This window comes from Bombus vosnesenskii, unplaced genomic scaffold (genome assembly GCF_011952255.1).
Source record: "Bombus vosnesenskii isolate JDL3184/JDL3185 unplaced genomic scaffold, Bvos_JDL3184-5_v1.1 scf7180000013348, whole genome shotgun sequence".
NCBI lineage: Eukaryota > Metazoa > Arthropoda > Insecta > Hymenoptera > Apidae > Bombus > Bombus vosnesenskii.
This window is the reverse complement of record NW_022882984.1, coordinates 815618-838055: the sequence shown is the minus strand read 5'-3', so window position 1 is coordinate 838055 and position 22438 is coordinate 815618. Positions and strand designations below refer to the sequence as shown.

The 22438-nt window shown below is 39.8% G+C and overlaps 1 protein-coding gene across 1 annotated transcript in view; it reads right to left on the bottom strand.

The window, feature by feature from the left end:
• The window catches only part of LOC117236339 (zwei Ig domain protein zig-8-like), a 107809-nt gene that overhangs the window by 12563 nt on the left and 72808 nt on the right, over positions 1-22438 (bottom strand). Inside the window, exons 3-4 of the mRNA XM_033499182.1 lie at positions 5293-5477; positions 4483-4696 (exon numbers count right to left, since the gene is read on the bottom strand). Of these exons, the coding sequence (XP_033355073.1) occupies positions 4483-4696; positions 5293-5477 (399 nt within the window). The remainder of the gene's footprint in view (positions 1-4482; positions 4697-5292; positions 5478-22438) is intronic.

Below are 22438 nucleotides of genomic sequence, written 5' to 3'. Positions count from 1 at the left end.
GACTCGGTCACGAAAGGAGGTCTTTATATTGAAAGGGAGGACGGAAAAGCGGCGTGCGTGCAATTAATCACTCGCCTTTCCTCTCGTCCATTTCGACCCGGCTCTCGATATGGTCCCGTCGATATTCTTTAAAATTATACTCGTGCTCCTCCTGTTTGATCGGTCCCTGTTCTCGTTAGAATTGTTTTCGTATCATCAGGGTTGAACGTTTTTTCGTAATGGAAGGTTTAAAGCTCGTTGACCAGGTTCGTCGATCGATTTGCCAGTTTTATGCACCACGGTCAAATTTTCGCCATCAAGTGGAATTTGTATAGCAGCGCAGCCTACAGTTAACGTCTTTTACATAGATAATTTTAAAACGATGAAAGATGCTCGACGAATAACGCGCGAATCGTTGTAATTTTTCCAATTTTCCTGCGTCTTGATATGAAATAGCACGCTCGGTAAAAAATAAATCGACGGAAACTACTGGCCATTTGAAATTACTCGGATAAAATTGGTTCAGGTTTGCTAGGAACCCGTAGGGCTAAGATCCTCCAGAAACGTCGAATATTTTGCTCCAGATGTTGGGACATTATTTTTATCCGAGATTTTTCTTTCCACGGGCTGTGATACGAAAACTGGAACACTTTGCGCCGTCGAACGGCGGCGATAAAGAATATCATTAGAAAAATGTGATTTGTAGACGGTAGGCGAGGTGGGTTTGTGAATTACGACCCATCGAGCACCTTCAATCTGAGAAACAATCAGACAAAACGAGTCGAAAGCAGCGATTTCGTTGAGTTTCTTGGCCGATTATGTCGCCGAAACAAAGGGAGAATAAGGGAAGTGCGCAATCTAATTCACAGCCGGGGAATTGCAAATTCTTGTATAAATACGTCCCGCCGCGCTATAAAATCAACGCGCGCGCCCCTTGGCGTGTTCCACTTTTGTACTTTTGGGAGACGCTCGAGGCGCAGCCTTGGCGAAAACCTGATCCTGCCATCGCGTTAAACTTTCGGTACAACTGTCGTTTGAAACTGCCTCCGCGTGCGCGCCAACTTGATTAGCTACGCGATACCGATCTCTCGATAGCAAATTTCCTCGCTGCAACCGGGATTTACACGCGGCCTGCATAATTAAGCATTTTTCACCGCGTGGCTGCTGTCTCGTCTCGCTGTGAAACAATTGGTCGGCCGAAATTTATTTCCTCTTTCTCGCCGTTCAACGTTTGAAACTTCAACAGCCGTTTTCGTAGATTTCTAAAATTTCTAACAAACAGACCCCGAACGTTTACGCAATTCGTAGGAAATGTAAAATTGCAAGAACGCGCAGAATGCACTGGTAAATGCAACGACGTGGAAACGAAGCAGAGTTTTCAAAATGAATAGTTGATAAATAATATTTAAGTAGCTGGCTTGTGCGCAAGTGAATTAAAAATTCAATTTTATTCGCGAATTTCGTATAAATTTCGAAAGCGAATTTTCACGAGCAAAATTTTTACGAGCGAACGAATCGAAAGAAAGAACGAACGCTCTGGTAAATTTTTTGATTCTGACATTTTCCTCGATTTTTATTAACAACGTGTGATTATTATTGGTAACATATGAATTAATGGCAGATGAACGATCAAAAACAACGAATATCTCGCGATGAGTATCTTCTTCCGAAATTAGCAGCTGTATATCGCGTGAAATTTAAATTGTTTCTCTGAAATGAAGTATATTTAAAATTCGTCCAAGTGTCAAACGATTGTAGACGATATTATCGTTGAAATCAGTCGCGATAGTCTCTCGATCACTTTGAAACGTGTCTTGTCTACAGTTTGACGACCATACGAGCCGAGTGTAACGATCTCCTTAAATAAAATACCGCAGCTGCCTGACGTTTATCAATGGCGATCTTTTCATTGCACGATAACGCGATATTCTACGATAATTCGAACGAGGGACAAAGTGTCTCTTCCGAGTCTCCTCTCTATTTGTTTGTAATTTTCTAGCTGATTCGTATTCCGTCAAAAGTAAATAAGCGCGCATATCATTTTGGGCGGTAATGTTACGCGTTTGTCTGCCTCTTACGAAATAGATAGCAACTTCTCGAAAAGTCATTCTAATTAACTAACAAGCTAGCTGCACTTGGAACCTTGTTAGTTTCCTATTTACTCTCGAGACTGGTATACGAAAGTGCATGAAGTTCAATAACAACTCATTCATTAGACAGAGCTACTTTCTGCAAACTTCCTGACAAATAATTATACCACGGGGTTTGTGATCAATGATATAAACAGAGAAACATTTGGTTTCTCCTGCTGTCCCGGTCTTAGTAAATCAAAGAACTTTGATTAAACTTCTCGTCGTTAATATCCTTTTAATTCAGAGAGGTTGGCAAACGTTATTTGTTACGCTATTGGTAAGGAAAAGGAGCAATATTGCAAGGACCTGTGCTTATTAAACGCCAAAGACATAGATGGATGAGCGAATTTGTAAACACGATGCTTCAATTACTTTTAGATGAGACGCATCATAGACCATTATAATATTTTAATACTCCTCTTGCAAACGCTATACGTATAATTATTTAGAGTGGCTGCCATCAGTTTGAGCGATTATAAATTGTGATTGATAGCTTGACGCGATATTTATGGAATATACTTGGCACAGAGATATCTCGCATGTTTATTATCCGCTTAATCAATAACACGGTATTAATAATGTCGTCAATTTATTTTTTATCGATCTAGAAAATATTTACACCTTGAGAAGTTTGGAATATACGTATATATATATATGTCGGAGATGAAAGGACACCGGAGCCTTCCCTTCGGAATTTTGGGAAAGTACTTATTGAATCTAGGATCATTGTCATTAGCTTCTCGAGTGTCTAATTACCACGGTTACTTGTCAAATGCCGTAATAATCATATTTGCACTAGTAAATATCTCCTCTATTGCATAACAATAATGTCTGATCCAAATGAAGATTCGTTTCACGCCCGTAACCCTAATCATAATGTGACCCTAATCATATATATGTCGGGTTAATGTTGGAATTTTGGGCGTTTGACGAACCTTCGCTCGAATTTGTCATCGTGGTTATAGCTGATACGTATTGGTACAAATGTGATTATTACAAGAGGCTAAAGGTCGAGATGTCGATGACAATGAATTCAGGTTCGATAACGAATCCACGGCCAACGGGACAACGAATGCGATGTGATACACGATCCTGGTGTCACTCAACGTGCAAGTAGTACTGCTCTGAATAGATTTCCCCGCAGTCCAAGTGAAACTGCCTTTATATAGTCCTCTCCCCACCTCTCGGGTCGATCTTTGTTTTTAAGGAGAGTTATATAATTATTTCATACCTCTGTTAGGTACACGTGCTTCTCGTGACCGTGGCTACGTTCAGTGACCCGTTATGTCACTTCGAGCCCAAGCCCATCGTTACAAACCTTGAGCATCCATAATCAGATTAGAACATTACAACTATTTCTTAGTTTTATTACTTAAATGTAACTATAGTAAAAGTCTGGACTAGAGTATTGGGGTTTTCTCCAACATTCCAAAAGGGAGGCCCCGATGTCCTTTCATCTTCGAGATATATATAGATCGTGCATTATTTCTAATGACAATAATAATGTATGCAATTTGAAAAATGACGGCTACCGTGTTATGCAGAAACTTGGGTAATCGATACAATGAAACTTTGGTATTCGACATGTTGTTAAGTTATCTCATAAAAGAGCTCAAGGCATTACACTTAATGGTGAAACTTTAGATATTTGCTTCAGAACACATGGGATATGATAAAAGTGGATCGAAACTTGTATGACTAATACCTATAGACAAGCACAACACGATTTATTTGTTGGAAAGTTGAGCAATTTGACAGCAATTTGCGGAAAGCTTAACTGTATCGAATTAATCCCACTAAATGTTACGCGACGTTATACTCGTAACACGTGGGATGATACAGTTATTCATTCAAATTGTATTCACCGAACATTCGAACAGATTTCTAAAAGTTGGAAAGAAATCCAAGGGTCTGAGAATCCAGTCGGCTAATCCGAAGGTTTGAAAGCTTATTACCAACATCGTTGATCCAAGAATTTCAAGAATTCAAGAACCTCGAAAGATTCACAGTATCTGCTAGTCGTCCAATCTTGCTAAATTTCCAGCAATCTTGGCATTCTCGAGATCTTGGCTTCTAGAAAATTTACGCGTGCTGCGCTGTTTATTTGCCTGTCGGTGGCCCGTGTTATTTATTTGTGAACACGTCAAATTCGCAGAATAAAATCAAAAATCTATCAACCTTATTATCATCGATCGTAATTAATATGAAAATTCGTTCGCCAAAAGCACTGGATATTTCGCGACAGTTGCACTAAAACGTTTCTCTATATTGTCTTATCGCGTCAAAAGTTTAATTTGCTTGGATAAATATTGGTGATGGTATTACGGTTGACTATCTATATATTTTGTAACTAATAGAAAGAAAGCGTTACCGAGAACAGTGACGTTAGTGACGAGCATTCTCGGAGGATGCGTGTTCACTTGACAGACGTACAATCCACGATCCTCCCTGCGTACCCCGGCGATTGCCAGCCTCCAGTTGTTTGGATATTGGAAGCTAACGCTGTACCTGGGATCGGAAATGTGAGTGGTATTACCCAGAGTTAAAAGGGATGCCCAGTCGGCGTTGCGGCGTAACCATATGACCTATAATTGCGACACACATTCTACAGTTGCATGTGACTCTGCGTGAGAAGTTGTTTGGTTAAAGCACGAGGGTTTAAATCAAGTTACATCGTAAAACACCGATTGCGTGGCAGGCTGTGTGTTACGTATTTACAAGATTCTGCAACAGTCGTTTTAAGCGATTTCTATCAGCTTTGACTCGTCAACGCGTTAAGCAGTTTCTCTAATTTGCAGTATTTGTTACTTTCTAACTAGTTGTAACTAGCGTGTTTAACGCTTTTCTGCTACAAATTATTTCCATGTGCGATTCATTTTTTTTAATCGAATTAGTTTTGACCGTAACGCAGCCATTTCTCCACTAATTTCTTTTAACACGCAACGATAAAATCTAATCTCGATGGAACACGAAATCGTGGAGTTAGGATCTTTTCGTTCGTTCGTTAATTTTTCTCATCTCTGTTTTATCACGATATGTATCTTCTATTTCATCATCGGTGTTTTAGAATACTTGTTTCGCAAGCGGTGATCAGTAATCTGTAAGCGTTTCGATGAAAATCGTACAGATTCGTGATTGTTCCTGCTCTGTTCCTTCGATATGGAAATTTACGAACGAATACCTTTTTGCCAGAGAGCATCGCCACGCGACAATCGAGAAGAGCAGTCGCACCAAGATGCAACGCTACGTTCTGCGATCCATTGATTCCCTGGCCTTCTGCATTTTCGAAGTACGGACCCCAATCTGTCACTCGATGATGCCTCAATCGAGGAATTCGAAGGGGTGGCAGATTAGCAATTGTTTCCTCTGCAACAAACCATGAATATTTAATGAGTTTCTGCCAATGTCGTTAAATCTTCATCTTCATCTTCCTTCGTTAATACACCCGTAAATCCGACAAATTGAGACAATTTCAATCAATTACTCTCCTCTTTCGCTTTGAATATTTTTTCTTATTCGCATACAACATCAACGCGTTGATTTATATGTTACGAAAGATCATTAGTAATCGTCGTTAGAAGGAGCAATTTAATTTAATTCAAACGATATATTTACATAGACAAAGTGCTTATCACGTATTCCGCAACCCGAAACGCGTTCATTTTTTTCAAACGAAGGAGGAGGCAGACCATACGCGCACGCGTGATATATTTCCCATAGTTTCATATTATTTATTATAGTTCACCATAAATGTAGAAAGTTGGCCGTATTATATTAGGTTGTCCGGAAAGTGTTTTTCTTTTACAGAAACGTCTTTCACAACGATGCATCTTTACACAAACGTGAAACCTAATCTATCGAACGTTGTGATCTTTATCTCGATGGAACAAAATGGATCATAGGTAATTCGATAAAATGATATAAAACGGAAAATGTTGTGCATCCATTGTTACCTTCTAAAAGGCAAGAAACTTTTCGGACGACCTAATATCTTCCTAACGAAAGGAAGATCGCGTCCCGTCGTGCTACAAAATGGAAGTAAAATAACACGGCGATTCTAATTCCTGTGAAGGTACAATTTCGCCAAGATTTTCCGGTAAGCTGCAGACATCTGTCTTGCATGGCGGCGCTGTAATAGGATTTTTACGGACGCGTCAGGTTCGTATAGGGAAAAGCGCGAAAAATGCGAGCACACCGTTCAAGTAAATTGCACTCTCATTCCATGAATCATTGCGCGATCGTTGATTTATCAGCTGCACCGTCGTTTGCTAACAACACTATTTGCTGGCGCGTAAATCACGAGAACGCTTTATTAAAACGTTATTAAAATATACCGCTTTTGATTTACGATGCTCGGAAGACTTTTTCATAAAACGATTGATCAATCCGAGCAAATTAACTCGTACGGTTTTCAGAAGCCTGTTGTATCGTCGAAGCTCTCCGTTAAGAAATTTCTATCTATCTTTTCGTGTTCTCGACGTTAAAGTGTTTATATTCCTTTTTCTTATCAAACATGCGATTATTAATATCGAGCACGATCGGTTTCTCGATTTCCGCACAACATAGAAATTTAATGCATTTTCGATAAAGCGTTTGATATCAACAAGTGCATCGTATTCCTTAAATAAGTCGCCACGAACGATCATCGATTGCTCGGTAATAATTGCTTCAGATTTAAACTCGATTCTTAATCAACGATGAAGAATGTTGCAGCGACGCGAATTGTAGTTAATGTCGTCTCTGCATTTTACAAACCCTAATAATACGTGAAGCAATGTTACGTGTCAAAGAGATCGAAGCACTCTCGTAGCGAACAACAACAACGATCGATTGGATCATTAAGCGCGACTGCTGTCGATCGAATATTTGCCAGAATATTCCGGGATACGGAAAAGTAAAATTCTTGGGACGCTCGAGATTGTTCGTTGAACGGGTTCGATGATATTTACTCACAGAGCTGAGTGAAATATCGCAGGTTGCGTGGTTTCTGGAACGCGAAGAATTTATCGGCACAGCCACCAATTTCGTGCATAAGCCGCGCGTTCATTTCCCGCCAGTTCTATCACAATTTGTTAATCGTGTCAGTTTTCGATACATCGTGTTATAGCGTTACCTCCACGTGTTTCTTCAACTGTCAACTGTCAATACAGTCAGATCGAGACTATTCGATATTATAAACCTGTTATTTCGACATGATTATAGTTCAAATATAATTCAGCGTTTAGTTTAAATATACATAGATTTAGATTCAACTTGTCTGTAATTGATATAAGTATAGGAAACGTATCGTTTAAATTTTCATTACAGATTCGTCAGATAAGATGGTTGTGAAAAGAAATTTGTACTATTTCTTCGCAAAATTTCTTTTACGCGTTATCCATTAAACTAGTTGTTCTAATCTCTCAAACAGACAAGCAATTTATTCGTTTGATGGTAATTTTAAAGAAAGTTATTCCGTTATTTAAAGAGCGTCCAAATATTAACGAGAGCGACTGTAATTCTATGAGAAGGCAAACTGATCGACACAACTGTTCATCGATTTTTTAATTTCGTTACACGAGCACGCGATTAATATTCATAATAAGTTTCGAGGAAACAGATGTCTTACTTCCACGAGTTGGCCCGGTACAAGAAAATGACACAAATAATATAAATCCTGAGAAGAAATGAAAAAAAGCAGCGTTCGTAACATCATCGGTTCTCCGTACTTTTCAATTTACAGAGTTAATCGATGTAGTTTCTGAATACCTTCTACCATCCTCTAATTATAAATTTCATCAAATTTCGATCGTTTTTTATTGATTTTCTTCGGATCACGATTCATGCAATTTTTCACAACAGCCCAACTATATCCTATTTTAAATGAAATTCCTTTGATAAATTTACCAACGTTTTAATATAGCGAAATCAAATTTCCAGCATACGGAACCCGCTAACGTAAGCGTTATCGTTGTAAAATACTAAATTTCATTCGTCGAATCGATATTCGAAATTAATCAAGCGCCTCTATCGAACACGTTTTACGCGTAAGATTTTGTCACCGATGAAATTCCGTTCCAGCGTCTACTCGAGCCAAGCTCCTCGAGACATTTTTCACGCTTACTGTCGCTTCGAATTTCCTGTTCCTTCGATCACCAACGAGACACCTTTGTGGCGAAGATGAAATCTACGGATCGACCAATCGATTCCAGCGACAGGCGACATTCTACGAAGAGGATTCGCTTCTTCGAGTATTCAGATGCGATCGCTTTCGCGACTCGACGCAACGTTCGTTGAAAACGCGACAAACCACCGAAATCACGAAATCCCAGAACAATCGAGAGCGGTCTTGATAAGACGAGAGGGTGTCGTGGCAAAGCTGATGAAATTTGTCTACGTGCAAAGAGACAGAGATAGGAAAAGTCAGAGGAAGGGGGAGAGAGAGAGAGAGAAATAAAGAAGGTACTAAAGCGAAGAAAACCGAGAGCAGAAGAAATGAGGCGTGCAGAGTGGAAGGAAGGTAGCGGAGAAATCGTTTCTCGTCTGTATTAGTCAGCTTTTTCTTTTTGTTAATTATTTAATAACGCCGTAATATTCTGAAACGACGAGTACCGTGGATCGAAGCAATAGGGAGAGTACAAAGAAGGATGGAAGATTGAAACTGACCAAGGATAGAATAGAGCGAGAAAGATGGAAGAAATCGCAGAGACCATGGGTCTGATCCACGTTTCGCTACTTAACCTTTCGACCTTTCGCGTGGATTTAACTTGGAACGATTCTTAAGATTCGCGTTCGAGGGGAAACAGGAAATATAATTACGTCTCCGTGAATAGAGCAGAAGTTGCGAAATTTAATACAAAAGGGAGGAAATCCTACCGGTTTTCGAAGTTGTACGAAGTTGATAAAAATAATGGTAGATAGGAAACGTTTCGTTTTGTTTTCTTCATCCGTTCATTTTATGTCGTCGACATAAAGTTTACGTTTTCCGTAATCAATCGTGGTCATTGGGTCTCGCTTCGTTTCAACATTGCAAAACGTTCGACGATTGCTTTCCACTATGTTTCAAAGTTTCGACTCTTTTCGATTCCTTTCGCCGACTTCTTCGAACAATTATTTCCATTTCTCAAAAGAAAGAATATTTTTGGTACCGTGGTATGAAAGGAGATGGAAAGAACGTCGCAAAAGTTACTCGTCTCTCAGGTAGACATCGTATCGTCGTCGTTGATAGTTTACGAGAAGGGAAATTAGTTCGTGTACGATAGCGTTCAACGATCGAGTCAACATCCGAACGATAAAACACGTGAGATTATTGAGTGGATCGCGTGTTGACACACCGAAAAGCGCGAAATTCTTAATTCGTGGTTTCTGGTTACACGGTTAGGCGATTAACAGAGGGTTTTCTCAAATGTGGTGGTTATACGTGGAGCGCGAAAAGGCTGCGCTTTCGTCCGCATGGCTACCGACGTCATGAAGAACCAGTAATTAAACTTTGTGAAAGTTGTGGAACATGTAAACCGGCGCTTTCTAATGCATTCGTCGCGTGCGCTGAAACGGTCATTGCTGTGTAACGGATACACGGTTATGAAATTCGCTGGCCGTAGAATATCTGCACAAAGTTTGCGCGCGATACACTCGTGGAAAGCCTCGTGTGCCGCAGAACGTGATTCGTTTACGAAAATTTGACGTTTAATGACATCTTCGAGCGAGAGAACTTTGCGTCTTACCACCGAACGTTACGTAATATTAACGTTGATTTTAACAAAAATATACTTCATAGACCGGTCGTTGATGCGAATACGAACATTTGACGGGGCGAAAAATCATAGCGGTCTAAGACAAAGTTTCGAGAGTTTGAACCTAAGTTCAAGCCGCGTGTTTCAACCCTCGAAGGTGTCGTTATTTTTTAATTAAGTTGTAATTTTATTCTTTTTATGTTTTCGTAACCCTTAAACACGTTGACTGCCACGACACCCGTATTCGGGTGTCAGCAAAGTTTCTGGTCAGGCCACGTAACGCATATTCGGGTGTCGCATATTCGACTACTCGCGAAGGATCGTCGTAGGAATTTGAAAAGATTTTCCATAATAATAAATTGTTAATTAATAATTAATTGTAATAATAGTTGAATTGTTTTATACAACAAATACGAAAAGGGTTTATTAAAAAAATTATTTAGGATGTAAAACTTTAAAGCATTCTATACATAGCTGAGATAGGTCGGGACAATTTGGACAATAAGTTGTTGGTTTCTTCAAATTCTTTTGTGCCTTTGTTCGGTCCATTCGACGTCTTTTATTCGCATAACGTAGTTTGCACGCGGGTCTAATGCTTCTTCCGGAATCGTTTTTCCGAACGGCGATATTATGCTGACTCCGTCGAAGACAAGGATTTCTTGTATTTTCAGACAACCCTAATAATTTTCCAACTAATAATCGTCTAAATATTCTAATATTTATATTTTTTCTTGTTGCAATTTTGTAAACCGTCAAAGCGTTTACAACAGAAATTCCCAGAAAGAATCGAATGCCAAGTTTTCTGTACCATTTGATTCCTTTTCTAATTGTGGTGGCATAAGAAATCATTTGATCGGAATAATCTGTACCACGCTTTCCTTCGTTATATTCAACAACAGCCGGTGGTTTTAACGTTGCGAACAAACGAAACGAAAGATGATTCTTGAGACCACCGCTTGAGCGATTCGCATTACTAAAATATCGATGGGAGCATCTAGCAGAGAACGCTTGGTACTGCTGTACGCGTGGCCTGACGGAGATTTCTTTGAAAACGCGCGTGACAGTCAACGTGTTAACTGATACAACTGATACAAAGTGGAGAGCGACGAGCGTTTGTACTTGTAAGACAACGTTTTTCTTAAAACGTTACACCGCGTTTAATTTTTTCAGTCACACGAATACGAAGATTACAGCGAATTACAACGAATTACTCCTCATTTTACGTTGCGAATTTCAGCCAGTCGTTCACAGAAGATTTCACGTCGTTGTATTTTTTGTTGGATATTTCCCAAGCCGCTGGTAGAATTATATTATTGAAAGGTAGGGCGAGTCAAGATACTTTTCGAACTTGTAACAGGCTCCGTGCGGAGAGTTTGCCGAGATCAATCCCTGATTTTCTTTCGGACCTCGAGAACGTGCTATCCAATACGTCGTTACGCCTACGGTCCATACGAAGAAGTCCATTTTCAACCGAGAGAAGATTGTCGAGAACAACCGAGTGGATTACATACAGAATTTTGAGGAAAATCTATTTGATCAAAAATCGGAATTATTTGTCTTGCGAAGAGAGGAGTTTCCATCAACGTTTTCAATTTAATTGGAATCTTTTTATTCCTCGTGATTTGTACGAACGTCGTTCTCGTCGTTTCAAATATTATTTATATTTGTTTAGGGTATTATACGTATCTTCGAAGATTTGAAAGAAACTGGCAATCTCTGTAACTTCATCGTTAAATTTCGTCAAACTCTTTCGAAAAATTAAAGTACGTTCGTCTTTGCTTCGCAGAGTGTAACATTTTACATTTCAGAATTTAATTAAAATTATTCAAAAAACTAGCTACCTGAAAGTTTCATCTTTTTTCTTACTTCTTCTCCTAACTTTATCAGGTTTCTTTGTAATACAGCGAAGTAGCTCGAACGTTTCAATAAGTATCAATTAATATCAATAAACAGCTGAATCGCGAACAAAGTAGAAACATCTTTACTTCGAAGGACAAGATGTACATAAATTTTAACTTAAAATGCAGCGAATTTCATAAAAAATATAATTTATATTTCAGATATTTTTTAACGAACGGACGATGCAAATAACTTGCCGCGTTACATTAAATTATAGCATCACTCTGTTTATCTTTAATTAATGCTGTTTAATTAATATTGTTTGGTGACAACGAAATCTCTCTCGTCATCTGGCGCACACATTCGAATCTCTGTTACTCAAACACACCATCTTCCGTTTATATCACTTTGGACAAGTTTTCAGTTATCTACTCTCGTTTAGTTAAGTCGTGCACATACATAGAAGTACGCTAAATGCGGAGAAAACAAATATACTGAAACGGTAGGTGTTACGTAGATAGCAACCAGATGTCCGCGCATCTTTACTGCGTACCCTCGATAGTCTTAAGGATCTATCATGAATCTGAGGAATTTTCTAGCTAAGGTCCTTCAGACCGAACAAACATCTCTTTACCGAATCGTTTCTAAAGCTTATTGTTTACTGCGGGAAGACACGGGAAAGTTAGTTTTTCTCACGTACGATACTTCCCACTAGCATCTTCCTATCGAGGGCGGCTAAGACCCTTCCTAGTCCATCAACCTTTTATTCAATCAGAAGCAACGCCTACTACCCTCGCTTTCCTAACCAAAATTGTCATCAACGAATTCGATGGTCCCTCGCGTTAGACACACCCATCGCTAGCTTTCCTCAGACACAATATCGTCACTTTACTTTACTTATCCAAATTAATACCAGATCACCAATTTGGATTCAGAAACAAACACTCCACTATAGAGCAAATGCACAGGCTCATTAACGAAACAATACTAGCATTAGAAAACAAACAATACTGTACAGCCCTCTTTATGGACATAGAGAAAACATTTGACAAAATAAACCACGAAAGCCTACTATAAACAATCAGGAAACAGTTCCCGGAGCAAATATACCGATTAATAAAATCTTACTTAAGCAGCAGAACCTTCGTAATAAAAATCAAGGACACATCCTCCGAAGTCAAAGACATCGAGGCAGGGGTTCCGCAAGGAAGCGTCTTAGAACCGATACTATACACACTATACACGGCCAACATACCAACAACTACCAATAGCAAAATACTGAGATTCGCGGACGACACAGCTGTACTAGTCAGGAACACTAACCCAGAAACAGCAGTCAAATTACTACGAGAACATATCACAAAAATAGAAAAGTAGCAGATCTTGGACGAAACACTCACTTTCTCTCTTCTCTCATTGTGTGTAAGGTATAGGTCTGTTAGGTGAGAGCCTTAGTGAAGAGTCCATACTAGCGCAAAAATAGAAAAGTGGCTGCAAGATAAACAAATAAAAGCAAATCCAAAACGGACTGACGATAGAGATAAAGATGTGGCGGCACTCGGTGACAATGTATATCGCTGAAGTGCCTAATGAACCATCAACATCCCAACGGTCCTTCCACCGAAGGTTCTAGAAGAAAGAGCACGTGGCAACGATCGTGGACGCCTAGCAAATGCATGGACGGTGGGGATGTTGAGGGATGACAAAAGAAAGTAATCGGATCTGATCGAAAGTAAAATCATAAGAGTCAGTCTTAGAAAGTCACGCCTAGAGTTCGGAAGTAGATTGTAAAATGTATTGATGTTAGAAAAAAAATAAAGTTTTCTTTTTTTATTTTTTACCTCAAATTCCTTTTTTATTTTGTTATTTTACGCGATACCACCTAGAAACACAACTCACATGGAAACGACGTACTAAATCGATAATAGACAAAATACAGACGACAAGGAGACAAATGCATTGGCTAACAAGTGGAAAATCCAAATTAAGCATAGAAAATAAATTAAAAATATGCAAAACGATCATGAAACCAATCTGGACGTACGGAATACCGCTATGGGGGACAGCAGCAAAAAGCCATATACAAGCTAAAATTCGTAGAACAATAGTAAACGCCTCATGGTACGGTAGAAACGAGAATATACGGAAGGACCTGGGTATACCAACGGTCAAAGAGGAAATTGGCAGACACACAGGAAAATATAAAGAAAGAATAGGAACACAGCCAAACCGGCTAGCTATGGAAACGACCAACACCTCAGACATGGATAGAAGACTGAAAAGGAAACACCCAGCAGACCTCGCAAAGGACACGACCTAACAAACACGAAGATGTTATCCTACTCGGAGTAGCCACTCACATGATAATCAAACAGCTAAAAAATTCTACCAAATGTCCGAACTGGACAAATCGTGAATGTAAAGAATTAAATAAAAAAAGAAACTTTACTTATTCCTCATCGTTAGAATAGTCAACACGTCATTACCGGGTTTCTACCCTTAAATCAATCACTTACTTAACTTATACATACGCATCGACTCAATCGAATCACCTCTATTATCGTAACAGAAATAAGGGGATCGATCAGTTCGTGGCGTCGATTATTTAATCGTAACGGGAATTTACGTGTCCCGTTGACGTGCTTTCTCGCGATCGGGTCTTTCCGCAAATGGTCGAATAAACAGCAGGAATACGTAAAAATGGCCAAAGCGACTTAATTTCATTTCGTTTAAGTATTACGTTTCTTTATGGAACATATTACTTTGTAACTTTTAGGAAAAATTGCAAATGATTTTGCATGGAAATAGTTAAAACGCAAATGGTTGAAAAATCGTTCAAAATTCTCCGAGAGCTACACAGAAGCCTACGCGTTGTTTTTAGCAAAAATTTTCTAAACATCTGCAGGAAACGTTCGTCTCGAGATACCTGTTTGACGAACCCGTGCACTTTTACTTGCAAATTGCGTTTTTCTTATCGAGACAAGCTTCACCATCTAGATTTATGAACGGTGTTCCCAGGGGAATTCTGCTTTGCCCTTTACAATCTTGCTACCTTTTCTTGAATAGACTGGTCAAGTTTTATGAAACGTATAACGGAAAAAGTGAATAAATATGCAAGCTCTTCTCCATATATGCAGATTTCGTGTAAACAGAAAATGTATACGTTAATAATTTTACGTATGCGAAGATTTCATTATCGTTAAACGATCAAGAGTAATTCAGGCGGTATAAATCAGCGAAATTAATGGAAAATCATGATGTTAATTTTTGCTTGGCTGTGAGGTAAAAAATCGCTGTGCGTTTCATGAAAAAGAAAGCCGAGAGAAAAGAGAAAAATTTGGAACATTTCATGAGATATTATTTTTGGTAATTATTTTTGAAACATCTATCGAAGAAGTACATCAATAAATCGATGGAAAAGTTTTTCCACGTTTATCGTAACGATGCTTTTCGTTCGTTGCTTTGTTATTCGTTTTGCTCGTTATCTGCCGAGATGCTGCATCGTGCCATAACATAAATAACGCTGGAAAAGGAAAAGCACGAAGAACGAAGGAACAGAGACGACGATTAACGTGGCTAAGTAAATGAAAAAAGCGATTCGCTTGATCTCCGATACCGAAGCATTTGCCCTCGTAACTCACCGATTGGAAGATTCGTCGAACACACATGCGTCAAACACGTCGTGAGACGAAGTATCGCGTAAAGAATAATTTATCTCTCCACTTCGATTCACCTTTGTACGCGTGAAACCACTTCTTTCCAATTGCATCGTGGTTCTCGCTGCGTCCGCTGCACTGTATCCTATTTCACAATTCCATTAAAGCTTAAAGCCGGAAGAAAAAAGCACGCCTTCACCTATTTTTGATTAAAGAGGATAATCTCGAACGAGAAACGATAAACCGGGCCACTCTTAATTCGCGAAACAACGAGATTGTCATCGAGGAAGGCATCGGACGTAAACAATCGGACGTAAACAATCGGATAGCCGAGCTATCGATTCGACGAGCGTAGAAAAAATACGGCAAAAAGAGAGGAAAATACAGAGCGATGGATCCTTTCGGGTCGAACGACCGAGTTCCTGTAGCGACCGAAGGACTGAAGGGCCTACGAGAAGAGGAGGGTGAAAGGGCGAAGGGTGCACCCATTGCCGAAGACATTTAGTTCTCTACTCCGTTAACCCCGAGTACTCTGGCACAATCGAATCAACAACGGATGGGTAATTTCCTTCGAGGACGGAACAAAGCCGGCCCACTCGCGAGATATCGAGCCTGGCGGAAAAATGCACGCGAACAAAGAGCCGATAATTGTAATTGCGATCTACTAGTCCCGGGAAAAGCGATTTATCGTCGCCGGGCCACCGGAAACTCGTCGCGGTCTGTTAAACACATCCCTCGAGAAAAGATGTACAACTTTGTCTTTGAACTTTTCGCGATTCGATGACACATATTTGGTAATTTCGAGCGAATCAATTGGAGAGACAAATAACAAGAATCGCAGTAGAAATAGCAGGAATATCGATTTTACGCTGCTACGACTATAGGTCTTTGGAATTTTTCATTTTTCCTACCTCGAATTGATAAAAATTTAATAAAGAGGCAGCTAGTTGTCGTATTTTATTGGAATATAAGCCGCATACGTATGTTAAAAGCGACGCGCGTTTCAAATCTCAGGAGAAGCGAAAAATAATTTGCGGGTTGAGCTATTTACCGAGACTCATATTGGCAAAATGAATAGATCCCAGGACACAATGGTTGAATAAAACGCTCCTCTGACACAGGACTGAGTTTATTTTGAATTGCGGCAGATTTGAAACGCGCGAGAAGAGCGTGCATTATGAACATATTCTACCGTACATCTGGTCGCGCATACGGCGCGATCTCAGCATATTCTACTGCGCGTTTCACGACGCATACGGTACGCCGTTGACGTGCGTGCGTAGAATCCTTCAACTCACTGAAGATACTAATAACGAATACTAAATTTCGGATATTTCATATGTTTTCGTATATTGCGCGTGTAGTAATAATTGACAAAAATTCGTAGTCTAGTTAATAGGTCAGATCTACGTACATTACGAGATTAAACTGGAATGAAACAAAACAAAAAAAAAAAAAAAAGAGAAAAAGGAAAGAACTGCACGGATGTCAAATTCTCCACGAGATTAAAGTCACGTAGAAAACACGATCGTCAAATAGAACGTGTCAATGTATCGTGAACAACGCAATTCGAGCGTTACTCTTTTCACAAGAATGACGAATAGAGAAACTGGCAGCTGGAACGATACAACGTCGATATCGATACTATGAATGGTCCTAGAAACAAACAGGGCTGGACGTGCTTTACCGGATTTTTTCGAAAGCTTTTCCAAGATTCGTTAATATCACTGTCTTACAGGTACAATAGCTTACGCGAGCTGCCATTCTCTTCTCAGTTTGACAGCAGTTTTGACAATACGATTTATCGTACGAATTATACCGCATCGAACAGATAGAAGATGTGTTTCAACAAATTCTGTAAATCCTCTTAATCACAATGAATCTCTTTGTAGATGTCGAGAATTTTGTATCTTAATTGCCGAAATAATGGTATAGGAACGCTAGATTTACACTTAGAATTTATATTAGAATAGTTGTATATTTATTCGATCAACGATTTCAAAGATATTCATCGATACACACTTGTACGAGTCCCACCTTCTTTCATACCAGACTGTTAACTGAACATTGTACATTCATTTGTTTTCACACACACATACTTCCACACACTCCTATTCACATATATGTATCACTAGTACTCGGTCAATCCAGTCTACCACATAAAATTATACATATCTCAATAGTATAGTATAGATATGTCGGAGATGAAAGTAAACCGGAGCCTTTCCTTTGAAATTTTGGCAAAATCCTCTAATACTTTAGCCTAGATTCCATCATAGCCGTAATTAAGCAATCGTTGTCATTCAATCTGATTGTAATTGTTCGAGATTTGTGATAGTGAGATTGGGCTCGAGGCGACACAACTGGTCGCCGAACGTAGCTACGGTCACGGAATGGACCTTTTGTCTGACGGAGGTGTGGAGTGGTTGTATGGTTCTCCCTGGAAACGTGGTTGTGGCGGCATACAGCCTCAAGAACGGGCCTAGCCACGTGTGATTTTACCTCATGGTGGAGGTGCCAATATAACGGGGCACACGTTGTATTAATAATCAAGCTCCAGGCAGAAACGGCAGAAACTGCCTAGCAACGGCGTATGGAACTTTCTTGGTGCTTCTAACGAGTATAAAACAAACGAACGCAATTGTAGAGAGTGGAAAATTTTCATCAGTCTGTGATTCGTGCGATCGCCTTGGAAAGTCACGCATCGAGCAGTTTTATACCGAGCGTCCCAGCAATAGTATTTTGTGCTTAAAAGTATTCTACGCTTAGTAAAGAGTTATCCCATTGACCGTGGATTCGTTATCGAACCCAAGAACATTGTCAATTGCATCTTGCGCGTCTAAACACCACGGTCGTTCGTTAAACTTTGTAAAAGTCATTTTTGTACCTGTAAATATGACCTCTGTTGTACAAAACGATGGCTAATTCAAACGAAGAACTGTCACGCGCCCTAAATTCTAACGATAACCCGACAGATATAAATGCTATGATGTGCAGATATAAAAGACCGCATCGTTTTTCAAATAAATATTAAATTAAAAAGCCAATAGCTTTCGTCACGTGGTAGATAAAACTGACGTTTAAAACGGTCTGGGTTTTTAACGCGAAACAATAAAAAATAATTCAACTAAATGGAGCGCTAACTAATGCACAACGCAGCCGAAGGAAATTGCGCACGGACAGAATAAATATAAAATTATATATCGTGCTAGACGGAAGCGCTTAATTCATTTTCGCGGGGAACAAGTCACTCGTAATTTTTTTAAAAACTACGCGCCAAGCGGCCGATTAAATTAACTACACGCAGTACTCGAGAGCGAATGCTCGCAAATTGCATCCATGAAAAGACAAAACCGTACGAAGTTCTTCTTTCTTAAAGTTGACTTAGTGGAAACGTGCGCGAAGTCTGCTTGATTTTCTGGCATACCAAATTGGACAAAACTATCGTGCAGAACTAGAAATATCGGCAGAATTAATACGCTGCTGCGAAGGAAACGATACGAATGGAGATCGTAGGTACGATAATTGACGAAGAGAAATATAGCGTTCGTTATGCGTTAGCGAGTCAAAGTATCTAACTAAAGATTTAGTTGTTTTTTGTTAAATAAAAATATCGATACGATTCAATTCGTTTGGTTCGATTTAAACTGTGAAGGAGTTGATTTTACGGACGTTCGGTAGCATGACAAAGTGTCTATCGAAAAGAAATGTCACGGTTTTCTGTATTTTGGGATACAGAATCAAACCGACGTTTCATTGACAACTATCTGGATTTTCGACAGAGCTAACGGGAACGTTGGCAGTCGTTGGAATACTTTCGCGTTTCGACTCGATTTTCCAGTGAAAACAAAACCCTCTGTACACCGCGAAAATTCCGAACTATCGAAATAGTTTAAAAAATGCAATCGTGTTATACGTGTTAGAAGTGAAAAAGTACTCGGTCAAGCGTCGCGGAAAGTATTTGTGGCCGAAAATCGAATAAAACCGACTGCACGACAAAACCTATGAAACTTTGCACGATGCAAAGGGATAATTCAGGGTGGGGAAATTTGGTTAAACCGCGCGCGTAAGCACGAGATCGATTCGCTCGGAGAACGAAGTTGTATCTTCGACCGTGGACAACGTCATTTCCGCTCGTACGTTTTCGTTTTTCAAACGGACCTGATTTGTCCCAATTAAGGCGTCGTATTACTCGTATGCTACCAGATCGGTGGCGTGTTTCAGCATCGATCTGGTCCAACGACGTTTGCCTATCGATGGCGACTGCGATATTCATTAATTAGAATACGCGGGAACAAAAGGTTCGTGCCACTTATGGAAAATTTTCTCATGAAACTAGGACACCGTTGTCCCGTGACCGAATATTCCGCTCATTGTCGCGTGTCAATGACACGTGAAATATTCATCGGCTGCTTCCTCGGCTGACGCGTGTCACAGAAGGTGGTCCGGCCTCGAAAGAACATTAATTAAGCTCCGCGTGTCCTTCAGGCATTCGAAAACTCGTGTATAGTCGGGGTGGGATGAAAAAAAGAAGAACGAAGTCGCTGCACGGATCTTTCATTAGCGCTAATGGGAAGCGGCTGAATTCGTACTGAAAAATCTCTCCTCTTTCTCCCAACCCTTTCCTCTCCTCCCATTGCCATCCCTTTTTTGCCAGTCGATTCTTGGGAAAGATCGGGATTAAAGCGCCTCGTCCAACAGCACACTGCCATCGATCGGAAGTTTCGCGCCGATCGAACCACCAACCTTCGCATTTGCTGATTAGCACCGCCGCATTACCAAAGACGACGAATCTCAAATACAGCATCCGCTAAACGCTGTTGTCTTTGCCCGGCCGTACCTCGATTTACAGATTTAACCAACACGAATTGCGAAATTTGTCTTGAATTTCCCTATGAATTTCTCGAACAGTCCGATACAAGCGTATTTTTACGAATGGAATTATTCGACAGTTGGAAAACGAGGCTTTGTTTTTTCTAAGAAAAAACGTCTCGCACGATGCGGGAAACCCGGCATAATTTACCATGACGGTATTGGAAGCGCATAAACGAGCGAATGTATCGTAAATAAATTTGTATTCGTGTGCTAAAAGATCCTTATTTGTTGGAATGTTGAGAGTGTTCGTAATGTGGTGAAATTTACGATCGCCTATTACGTATGATATCGGAAAGGTTTTTTTGAAGAGGTCGACGGCCGTTCATAATGCTATTTGGAATATTTATAAGCGATGATATAAAAAGCGGGTTCGAGGAGAGTGATTTTAAAGTTTAATCTACCGCTATTATACTACACACTGGGAAATATTAAAGCGGAAGGATTTGTTGTCGTCATAAAGGACCCGCAATTTACTATTCACCGTATAAACAAAGAACCCTTGGAAAACGGCTTTCATAAGCACGACGAATTATTAAACCGTGACTACTCACTTGTTCGCCGCTGATGCGCGGTGATTATTTTCTAAATGGAGCGTCACAGTCTATTAACGCGGAAAATTTGTGAAAAAGAAAAAAAAAGGCAAACTCGCTGCAAGAAAGGCACGCGTATTCGAACCGATATCAAACTATAAAGTGCAAACACAAGAGATAATTTCGTAGCTTATTCGAATTGACAAAAATTCCATTCAAACGATCCTTTCGAAATTGTATTATCGGCTTAAACAATTCCGCGCGAAAGATGCAAAAGCGTCGATTACTTCGTGTTTCATAGATAATAAAAACTACGCATGAATCTTTCTCCGATAAATCCGTCAATTTAAGCGACGTTTTCCGAACACGTTTCATTGAAATTTGTTTGCGTTCTATCTTTTTCAATTCTATTTTTACGCTTACAAATCTGGCGTCGTATCAGCTTGATAGAAGTTTGCAACGTACAGAGTAACGAAAATAAACAGAATTACCAATGAATTTATCATCAAGCACTATACAACTACGAATGAAGTCGTGAATTAAAAATGGAACGCACATTCTCGATATCTGTGTTGACTTATTCAAGTCGATTCTGTTTCAATCGCGAATGACGGAGACGACGGGGCAAATTGTTTGCTCGCTGTCTCCAGCTTTATTTATCGACCAGCTTCGCTTAGCTTACGCGTCAATTTTTATAGATTTGAATTTCATTAAAAAAAATTTCCTGTTGGAAACATCTCGTAGGAGTGAACAAAATTTTATCAATTACAAAATCGTTCGAATCCATCTATCGAGATACGTATAATTTTATATGCTTGACTAGATTAGCTGTGTTGGTAACGATACGTGTATGTGAATATCAGTGTGTGGAAGTATGTGTGTGCGCGGCGTCTTGAAAACAAAGGAATATAAACCGTTCAGTCGGTTAACCCCTTAACCTGCAACTACGGGCATAGCCCGTAGTGCGATGATCGGACCAAATATAATATTTGTTGGAATGTTATAAGTTTATAGAAAACAGTATGATCGTTACACTCACACGAAATCGAATATAATACCGCGTTTCGCGTATTCGTTTCTCACTAATTCTACGACACAACAACACAACGAACTTCACACGACCACGATAAATTCAACTCTGACAGCATTTTCCATGCTCAGTTTTCCCTTGACATACCTTGGTAACCCTCACAACACTCCTTGACAACATTAACATATCTTGACAACGCTAATAAACAATTACCCCTCACGCCACGTCCTTCCCTGACGTCACACTATCCCACGACTTCGGCCATTCTGACAAACACATCTGCCCTCAGATGTGCCCAATATAACATTCCTACATATATAATATAATATATGTAGTATCGTGGAAAAAAGGCCTGTGGCGGCACTCGATAGCAAATACCACCACTCGACGCTAATTAGTGTCGGACGATGGCAGCGCAGTGGTTAGCGCCTTAGGTTGCCAACGTTCGGAACCCGGGTTCTAATCCCGGCGACCGGAATCCGATTTTTCTTCCACGATACAAAAATGAGAAGAAAAGCGGCCCTACCCCCAGCATCGACATCTACAGCCTAAGTATCCGATACTACATATATAATAGCTTGTTTACGTTTTCGGCCCAAAATTCTCGAACGTAAATCGTAGGTTAAGGGGTTAACAGTCTGATATGGAAGAAGGTGAGCCGCGTGCAAAAGTGTGTATCGATGAA